The 10,675-nt window shown below is 39.3% G+C and overlaps 1 protein-coding gene across 5 annotated transcripts in view; it reads right to left on the bottom strand.

Moving 5' to 3' along the window:
• sybl1 (synaptobrevin-like 1) overlaps positions 1-10,578 on the bottom strand; it is a 31,093-nt gene extending 20,515 nt beyond the window's left edge. For 2 of the 5 annotated variants that reach the window (XM_043704617.1, XM_043704613.1), the window contains exons 1-5: positions 10,153-10,258; positions 8,726-8,881; positions 5,935-5,992; positions 5,410-5,547; positions 3,837-3,927 (exon numbers count right to left, since the gene is read on the bottom strand). In XM_043704617.1, the coding sequence (XP_043560552.1) occupies positions 3,837-3,927; positions 5,410-5,547; positions 5,935-5,992; positions 8,726-8,881; positions 10,153-10,178 (469 nt within the window). In that variant the 5' untranslated portion in view covers positions 10,179-10,258. Of the gene's footprint in view, positions 1-3,836; positions 3,928-5,409; positions 5,548-5,934; positions 5,993-8,725; positions 8,882-10,152; positions 10,410-10,457 lie in introns of those variants that run through there. The other 3 variants (XM_043704615.1, XM_043704614.1, XM_043704616.1) reach the window with 3 other exon arrangements.
• Between the last annotated feature and the right edge of the window lie 97 nt (positions 10,579-10,675).

Raw genomic sequence — 10,675 nt, 5'->3', positions numbered from 1 at the left:
CTAGACTTCCAAAAGGCCTTTGATAAGGTTCCACACGGGAGGCTGCTGAGCAAGGTGAGGGCCCATGGTGTTCGAGGTGAGCTACTGGTATGGATTGAGGATTGGCTGTCTGACAGAAGGCAGAGAATTGGGATAAAAGGGTTCTTTTTCGGAATAGCAGCCGATGACAAGTGGTGTCCCGCAGTATTCAGTGTTGGGGCCGTAGCTGTTCACGTTATATATTAGTGATCTGGATGAAGGGACTGGGGGCATTCTAGCGAAGTTTGCCAATGATACGAAGTTAGGTGGACAGGCAGGTAGCACTGAGGAAGTGGGGAGGCTGCAGAAGGATCTAGACAGTTTGGAAGAGTGGTCCAGGAAATGGCTGATGGAATTCAATGTGAGGTCTTGCACTTTGGAAAAAAGAATACAAGCATGGACTACTTTCTAAATTGTGAGAAAATTCATAAAGCAAAAATACAAAGGGTTCTGACAGTGCTAGTCGAGGATTCTCGAAAAGGTAAACATGCAGGTTGAGTTCGTGATTAGGAAAGCGAATGCAATGTTGTCATTTATCTCAAGAGGGTTGGAATATAAAAGCACCGTTGTGCTATTGAGACTTTATAAAGCTCTGGTTAGGCCTCATTTGGAGTACTGTGTCCAGTTTTGTTCCCCACACCTCAGGAAGGACATACTGGCACTGGAGCGTGTCCAGCGGAGATTCACAATGATGATCCCTGGAATGGTAGGTCTAACATATGAGGAACGGCTGAGGATCCTGGGATTGTATTCATTGGAGTTTAGAAGATTAAGGGGAGATCTAATAGAAACTTACAAGATAATACATGGCTTGGAAAGGGTGGACGCTAGGAAATGGTTTCCTTTAGGCGAGGAGACTAGGACCTGTGGATACAGCCTTAGAATTAGAGGGGGTAAATTCAGAACAGAAATGCGGAGACATTTCTTCAGCCTGTGGAATTCATTGCCGCAGAGAGTAGTGGAGGCCGGGACGCTAAATATCTTCAAGGCAGAGATTGATAAAGTCTTGACGTCACAAGGAATTAAGGGCTACAGGGAGAATGCGGGTAAGTGGAGTTGAAATGCCCATCAGCCATGATTGAATGGCGGAGTGGACTCGATGGGCCGAATGGCCTTACTTCCACTCCTATGTCTTATGGATTTATGGTAACTACAGGTAAACATCAAATAAACCCGCTGGACTATACGGGTTGTGTATAGTTTAACTTTGTCCACACCACTCCAACAAATGCACCTCCACATCACTGTTAGGTTCGACAGTGGAAGTGGATAAAACTTTCAGAGATTCAAGTAATTGGCCTTGGGGATGGATGAGGGGTTGGATTTGAAACACCCACCTGTTTAAAAAGAATGAATACCAGTGGGAACTGACAAAGACCACAAGCCCTGAAAGTACCTATCCCTGAATACAGGAGGGAAGAGAGTGTTGAGAGAGATGCTGGCAGAGTTCAAATATGAAAATGGAATGTTGTTTAGCTCTATGGAGTTGGACAACATAGGAAGGGTGGAGGAGGAAGTAATGATGGTCCAGATTATTAAGGGCTGTGGAAATGCAGGAGGGAAAATACGTAAAGGGAAACTTTGATGCTCTGGAAAACAGGACAGAAATTGGCATGTAGAGATTGGACGAGAATTTGGGAGAGACACAATAGTTAGTTGATGACAACACGAGCGCCTTAGTGATAGAAGCATTTAGAGACAACATACGAATTGGACTGCACAGACATGGAAGAGGTTTGTGACATCTCTGTACATCTTCGTTTCAAAACAGAATATTATTCAGAAATTAAATTAAAACAAAAAAGTTTAGTGGAGAAATTAGATTGGAGAAAGGACAACAAAATAGAAGGGAAATTGCAAAGTGATGGAAGAATTATAGTTAGGAAAGGAAGACTAGGCAGAGGAACAAAATATAAATAGCAATGACTGGGCGGCACGGTGGCACAGTGGTTAGCACTGCTGCCTCATAGCGCCAGAGACCCAGGTTCAATTCCCGCCTCAGGCGACTGACTGTGTGGAGTTTGCATGTTCTCCCCGTGTCTGCGTGGGTTTCCTCCGCGTGCTCCGGTTTCCTCCCACAGTCCAAAGATGTGCAGGTCAGGTGAATTGGCCATGCTAAATTACCCGTAGTGTTAGGTAAGGGGTAAATGTAGGAGTATGGGTGGGTTGCGCTTCGGCGGGGCAGTGTGGACTTGTTGGGCCGAAGGGCCTGTTTCCACACTGTAATGTAATCTAATCTAATCTATACGAGACTGCTCTGTATTGGACAAAGAAGCAAAAAGTGAAGTAGCAGAAACACATTTATTGTCTCATGCCAAAAATGAGCTATATATAGTTCAGAATGATCCTGAAAGGGTAGGTCAGAGGCCTAATACTTAAAGCTGGAGACAACTCTAGCTATGAATAATTGTGCGTGAAGTTGAGGATTATTACACAAATAGAAATTGAGATAATCTGGTGATGAGGGAAAGGCATAAAGACAACAATTATGAGTAGCAAAGTATTGAGTTGATAATCAAATTATAAAAGATTGATCTAATGTTCTCCAAACTGTAACTTTTATTTTCCCTCTCAAAATCGTCCCATTTATGACCGATGTCAACCTCTTGATCAGGCTGCCTCATGAGAGGATGAAAAAGGGCATTCACAATGTTTTCATTGAGGCAGATTGGGGTTTGGGGATAGCAAGAGAAGAGTGCAGGGAAGGACACTAGATAAAAAGTCGGAGAATGGAGCTGAAAATGTGTTGCTGGAAAAGCGCAGGTCAGGCAGCATCCAAGGAACAGGAGAATCGACGTTTCGGGCATAAGCCTTTCTTCAGGAATGAGGAAAGTGTGTCCAGCAGGCTAAGATAAAAGGTAGGGAGGAGGGACTTGGGGGCAGAGGAGATGACCTGGGGTGTCAGAGGAGGCAGACTCTAATTGAGAACAAAGATCGTAAGTCAGACAGGTCTTCAGCACAGAAAACAAGACAAAGAAATGAGCAAGTTTTACAGTAGTTCCTCTTTCATAGTTACTCAAGTTTCCCTGAACTAATCCTATTATGATCATCCACAGAAGTCATGAGCCATGTGAGAGTACCACACAAAAGGATAATAGACTGAAGGTCAGGAGTCTTTAAAGGGTATTTTCAAATTGCTCACAATAATACACACAATAGTGACAACTTGGGTCACAGATGTTAAATTCAAATATACAATATTTTGCACAAATCACTTATTCCTGCAATCCTAAAACATCCACAGCATCCTACTGCCCAGTTTAGGACAACACAAAGAATAAAAGTATCGAGAATTAAACTTAAAGCAAAACATTGCAGATGTTGTAGATCTGAAAAAACAAAAAACAATGTTGCTTCCAGCAATGTCAGGATGCATCTGGAGGGTTAAAATTTCAAGTTTAACAGATGAAATGTCATTGGATTTTGACCTGTTTCTTTCTGCAGAGGTATTGCCTGACCTGCTAAGTGCTCCCGTCGTTTGTATTTTATTTAACTAAATCCAAAACACATTGGTGTGAATAGGAAAAGATCTGTAATGCCTTTGATTTAACAGATTCACAATGCTGGAATCATACAATAGTACAAAAACATGAGAAACTTATATATGCAAACAAATTTACTTAACTAATGTTGTACTATAGATCAATATTTTTCAGGGGATAAACTCACCAAACCACAAATTATATAGCTCCCTCGGGGAGGTGGTACTGGTGTATATCAATATGCAGTTATCACAAATCTTAGCAGCTAGGTTAAAACCAGTAAGGCTGACAGAACTGTGTTGAACTAGATTTTTATATTGCCATTTTTATACATACCAATATTTCTGACCATGATTCCTTTCAACTCATCAACCTGCGCTTGAGTCTCCAAAACACGATCAGATTTCTTGTTTTCTGACAAATGTTTCTGAAATCATGTGAAAAGTTCAATATTCTCTATTTAGAAGAAAGGTCAGATACACATGACATCCATGCAGATCTTCGTTCAAACTACTTATTTAGAGATCCACTTGCATGAAAAGCAATACTGAAATGACTGCCAACCTAGAATTTCCTTTTCTCACTCGTTCCCTATGCTCAAGAAAGTTTCTTATTCTTACACATTTATTTGGGATTAAGATGTATGAATTTATACAAAATGCTGGATTCCAAAAAGGTGGTCAGCAATATCAAGTGGTCACAACATTAAAAAAGGATCTTTCAAACTTATATTCAGTCATTTTACTAGAATTAATGATTTTGTTGAGGTAATAGTGAACAAACTATAAGATCAATTAGGAAATTCACAACTTCTGAGTTATAGTGTCTTCAACTGAGACCATTTGCTGGAACAAACCAATCTGAAAGAGAGACCACAAGAGTCAATAATCTGTTATTGTGCAGGTCTATGAGAAACTAAATTGGACAGCATGCATTTGAAATCAAGCACTTTTGCCCAAACAGTTAATACCAACCTTTTCCTTTCAATGCTTCCTTGTTTATATCCTACTTCACAAAGTAGGAATCTTCCCTAATTTGACACCCTTTTAAGATGAACACACAAGACGCTTTTACAAAAATATCTGATAAAAAATGCCATGTAAAGCAATGACAAGGTATTGCATTTTAAGTAAAGGCAGGACAAACTGTAATTCTCTTTACAGTTTCTCCTGAATACACACACATGTGCAGTTATACTATGCTATTTGGTCTCCAGGCAGACCAATGCACCTTAAGTCCAAACAACGAGTCTAGCAACAATATTTAATTGTGTGGAACACCTGCCAATCATGACCTTCTAATCTATAGAGTGCCCTGTACATAGGGTGTTAGTGGTATCAATGAATAGCTCTCAAGAACTTTGGAACCTTGACCATTATTTCCCTTTTCAGCTGCCTTAGCTGGAATCAGCTAAACTTAAGCAAAATGGAACTTGGAACCTTCTGGTTAATATAGCCAAGTGCTGTACTGAATGTTGACTTTAAAACACCATTCTTAGACAAGATGATATCAAACTTCAAATCAGAGATTTAACTACTAGCTTCTCAATGTATTTATTCTGTTGAGGGGCAGGTAAGGAGATAAAGACTTATAGAATGTTTTATTTTTGTACTAAACTGCAAATACGTTACTTATTAAAACTTGTGGAATAGTGGAGAGAGATACTGACTGAACTGAAACAAAGCAAAAAAATTTCCATTTGTCAGGAGTGAGACAAAGTTGCACAGGACTGAATGCAAAAAAAGGTTAAAAACACACCAAAACAAAATGAACAGCCTCTCTACTTTGAGTTCTTTGGGCATTAGTTAAAACAAAATTATCTAGCCTTTCAATCACAGTTGTTTCTCACCTGAAACAACAATCTCCTTGGTTGCTAATGCATCATTTACAGTTAAGAGATTGCACTCACCATTTGTGCAGCTAACACACTGGAGAATTCGCTGTTCATTGCATAAGGCAAGGCTGTTTGTGCCCTTGATCCATATGTAGTTTGAAATCTTTTCTTTATTTCATTTAGAAAAGTAAATGCTCTTGATCGCTCAAAATCCTGAAATGTTAAATGGAATAACGGTCATCTCAAATCATAGAAATTCATTTAAGTTTCAAAGGACCAACATATGCAAATTGGTAAAAATAATAGTCAACAAGTTCCTTCCTTGGGAGCAACTGAAGGTCAGCCCATTCTTTCTCTTTACATTACTATTACAATCAATCAGTCAGCAGACTTGAAATACCTAGAGACTGAAATCTAGGTGATCTGGATTAGAGTGCATTCTTACATCACAAGGAAAGTTGTCAAAGCAGTTTAAAAAATCTGTTCATTAAAAAGCATAAATTCACTGTGCAAAAAGCACATAACTGGCTCTAAATCTCCAAATCATATTTAGCTGCATGTTAATCCCCCAAAGGTTACTTGTTTAGATTTCATACTTACATCATCTGTGATACACAAGTATATTATCCTCTCTTGGCAAATATAATGGAATAAGTAACTGAAAAAGTGAAGAGAAATTGGTTAATATGCAAAAGCTGGATAAGTCGAATAGTTTGTTATTAATTATCAGCATGTTTTGTCACTAGTCACTTGCAGTGGACATGGGAAATTAAAATATTTTTCTGCATCTCTCTGGCTACTTTGAGTATTAGTTAACATGTGTAAAACAGCAATTATTTTTAAACTCACATAAAATGTGGGGGTCATTGGTTGGTTCAACGCTAATTACTCTTCAGATGACGTTGAGCTGTTTTCCTGAATGTCTGCAGCCTAAATGGTGTAGGTACACCCACTGTTGTTGGGAAGGGAGCTGCAGGATTTTGACCCAGTGTCAGAAAGAATGGCAAAATAGTTACAAACCCAGATGACGTGACCTGGAGCAGAATCTGCAGTCAGTGGTGTCCCCACGCATCTGCTGTCTTTGTCTGTCAAGTTGGTAGAAGTCACTAAAGGAGCCTTGGTGAGTTGTTGCAGTGTAAACTATAGATAGCACATATTGCTGCCACTATGCAGTGATGGAAGGAATGAAAATTGAATGTGTTAGATAGGATGCCAAACAAGTGGGCTACTTTGTACTTGGTGTCAAGATTCAAGTATTGGAGTTGCACTTGCCCAGGCAACTGGAGTGCATTTCTTCGCATTCCTGATGTCCCTCGTAGATGATGGATACACTTTGGAAAGGAGATGAATTACTTGTTCCTAGCATTTTACCTGCTCTTGTAGCCAGAGTATTTAGATGGCTCATCCAGTTCAGCTTTTGATAAATGGCAGCCCCAAGGATATTGATAGGGAATTCAACAATGACATAAGTTTCTATCGACATGAAATATCATTCATAAAACTCTCAGCAGTATTTGCAAAGTATGTCAGCACATCAAATAAATTGAAAAATTTAGGTGGGAAACAGAACATGCACAAAAGATAAGTTCAAAAATGTTGAAAGTAGAAAGGTCAATACACAACAGTATATTGACAATATGAAATCGTGATGGAGGAGGAGTCAGGAAACAAACACTACCTCAGATTCAAACAGGGTAAATACACTTGGACATGTGACTGAAACATATACAAATGGCTTGACAGAGGGAGAGATTTTCAATAGGTGCACCAGTTGAGCCACTGAAGGTGATGGAGTATTTAATTAGCTTGTCAAATTTAATGCAGAAGACTGCAAATACTGAATTGCAGTAAATGAAGTTTATACTAAGTTGCATAGTTAACAAGGATACTATTTGAAATGTTGATCAGGTGATGCACGGTATAAGCAGAGTGAGAATAAAGCAGATAGTGCGTTAAACATGAAGGCTGTGACCTTGATTACATACCAGATATAGGTTGAGGAGTATGACACTAGTTATAAAACACTACAGGTACAAAATGCAAAGTTCTCAGAAAAACACAAATCAACATTAACATAAGCAGTCTTGCTCAAATCTATCCAGGTTCAATTTACTGAATCCAAACACTGTTACAGATTAGCACTATTATAACTATTGATTTTTAATCTCACCTTCAAGATTAGAAAACCCAAGATGTTTTAAAGCAAAATTTATAGAAGCTTAAATGTGGTTTAGCAATGCAGTGCCATGCATCATCTCTCTAGTCTTGATTTGGCCCTTCAAGTCTGCTCCACTATTTAGTATGATCATGCCTAATCTTTTACATTTCTGCCATATGCCTACCTTCTCTCATACCCCTTGATCCCTTTTATTTTAGAAAAATACAAAGTTAAAATTCAGCTCTGAAAGTATGGATAGCATTTGGTAGGAGAGATGTCCAAGGTGAAACTAATTTGGGTTCATGACAAATGCAGTTAAATTCAGCAACATGGCAGCCATAGATAAGCTGAAATTGGAAAATGGAAAAATGTAATTAGCACTACAATGACAATTTTCTAACTTTTAGAAAAACTGATGCAAGTGTTAAAACAAGTTTACTTTGCATCAGAAATAACCTGATTAGTTGACCCTGAAACAAAAAGTGGTCGGCCATTCAGCACAAAGCTGCCCCACCATTCTAGGTCATTGATCAAGTGACATTTTTGGTTCTTCAACCCACACAATGATTGAGCTTCCATAATCCTCTAGAGAGGATTCGAAAGACTCAGGCCTTTCCAGTGAAGATTTTTTTTGTTTATCACAGTCTTAAAATGGCCTGCTCTTTAACCAGTGATTTGGTGCCTGGGATAAGGTCACAACCAGGGAAGTGCCTATTTATATTGTCACACAGCATGAATTTTGCAAGTTGCAATAAAGATCACTACTTCCATTTCCAAACTTTACAGAATACAGACCCAGTTTCCTCAGTCTCTCATGACAATCCTGCCATCTCATTAATCTAGTGATCTTTCTTAAATGGGTAAGTGTTCAAATAGCACACTCTTTGTCTTTGTGGTATTAAGTCATTCTATTAACTCAATATTTTCCAAATAGTAAGACAAAAACAAGCTCAATCTCTAACCATAAAATGAGGGGAAAAAACTAGTTTGGGTCACACTGGTGTTAAATTACAGGAATAAGGATTTCCTCGTGAACATTTTGTTCTACAGAATGTCCAACACATACAAGTAGGAATGATTCACTACCAGAATAACCCTTCCACATATGCATGACATTGCTAAAGGAAATGAAGCTTCTGCTTTTATTTTAATTCAAACAAAATATGCTGGAAACATCTCCGTGTGAAAGCAGCATTGCAATACAATTCTCAGATCCAAGACTTTGGTGCTTACTTTCCATGGGAATAAGTCAGTTTATTATTTTCTGATGGTATTTTTGATAGTATCTGTTCAGTCACTTCCAAAAAATTCCCTCCACACCAGGCATTCTTTGCAAGGATGGTAGTGCCTCTTGCAACTACTGCAAACAAGATAGCCATGGCTCCTCTGCTATAAGATATAAAACAAATATACATCACAATTTACAAATTACTATTTCGACAGAATAAATACTCCCACTATCAACAATTTTTTTATATACTCAAAGTACAGAGGTAATAATGAAATACACAGTTTGGGAAAAGCAGGATCGAGAGTCAGAATTTAAGGATCAAGACAGCCAGACAAGAAAGTTTTAAAATCACTTCACTTTGCCCTTCACTGGTAGAACAAGTGCTTTACTTCAAATCAATTTTAACATTGGCCTGGAAATAGGATTGAAATAAATGTTCACCTTACTTCACAGAATCATGCAGTACAGAAAAGGCCCTTTGGCCCATGAAGTTTTTACAACCAGAAAGACACTACACTCGTCCACTTTCCTACACTAGGCCCATAGCCTTTAATATTATGGCACTTCAAGGCATTCATCCAAGTATTTTTTCCCCCAAAGTTGAGGCTTCCCACCTCAACTGCCCTTCCAAATAGTGTATTCAAGATGGGAGAAAAAAAAATCTTTTCCTCAAATCCCCCCAATCCTCCTGCTTTTCACCTTAAAGATTCTGCCTCCTGTTGACCCTGAAGAGGAACAATCCATTCTCCTCCATCTTACACATTTCAACCTTCTCTGCTCCAAAAAAGGAAAAAAAAAGAGACTTGAGTTTATCTAACCCCTCTTCATTGAGAAAAACTCCATCCCAGTGGATCACCATTGAACACCTAATAGTGCAATTACACCCTTCCATAACATGGTGAACAGCTGTGGCCTAACCAAAGTTAGGTACAGCACCAACCAACCACCCTGTTTTTAGAACCTATGCCACGACCACAAAAAAGTGAAGGAACATGTATGCATTGTTAACTACCCTAGTAATCTGCCTTGTCACCTTCAGGACAAATACCCCAAAGTTTCTCAAAAAAAAACTGAAGAGATTGCACCAAAATCTGAACATATAACCCGAGAGAAAGATAACCATCTAATGCAGTATTACAGATCCTGGTTACGCTGTCCAACCACAGACTGCAACGTTCCGTACATAAAATTATACATTCAGGATAAAGAAAGAAGAGGTAAACCGTCATTATACAAACAGGGACAACTACACAAAATTTTCTCTCGACTTTTCCCAACAATGTCATTACGCTGATGTAACACACTTCCACTAAAACTATATTATACAAAAGTCAGTGGAACAATCACATTTTTATACCACACACTTATCTAAACACTCTTTGCAAAACGTCGCAAATTTCAAGAATCTCAAACAGATCCTGCAACTGACTTCCAGTTGCCTTGGCCGACGACCATTCACATTTCGTAGCGTTAGATAGCCGAGAGCAGGGTCTTAACAACAAATGGAAGAAACGATGCGATCCGGAACAACCCACAGTTGAAGTTCTCCACCTGCAACTCGTCAAAACACCAGCAACACCTGAGCCTTTTCCCTAAATAAACATTCCTCAAACTGGAAGTTCCACACCACAATGTTACACGTCTTCACCGTTAAAAACAAACAGTATCAGCACATCCCATGCTAACTTGACTAAAGTCCAAACGAGTGTCAATTAACCAAAACCTATCCCATACCCTTCCCTGAGCAGCAGCCTCCTCCTCTCCAGGGCCTGATTATCCTCGAGCTTCTCCCTTTCCACACACACACACTTCCGGTCAGGTGAGCCCTTTTCACGGTGCACCCGCAGGTCGGCGCAACAGCCCCGACTTCACACACACACGACGCACGCGCAGTGAGCCAGGCTTGATTTGTGGGAAATGTCGTTCACACCGTGAAAATCTTGGTCAGTCAT

Source organism: Chiloscyllium plagiosum, chromosome 15 (genome assembly GCF_004010195.1).
Source record: "Chiloscyllium plagiosum isolate BGI_BamShark_2017 chromosome 15, ASM401019v2, whole genome shotgun sequence".
Classification (NCBI taxonomy): domain Eukaryota; kingdom Metazoa; phylum Chordata; class Chondrichthyes; order Orectolobiformes; family Hemiscylliidae; genus Chiloscyllium; species Chiloscyllium plagiosum.
The sequence above is the reverse complement of the archived record's forward strand: the minus strand, read 5'-3'. Positions and strand labels throughout refer to the sequence as shown.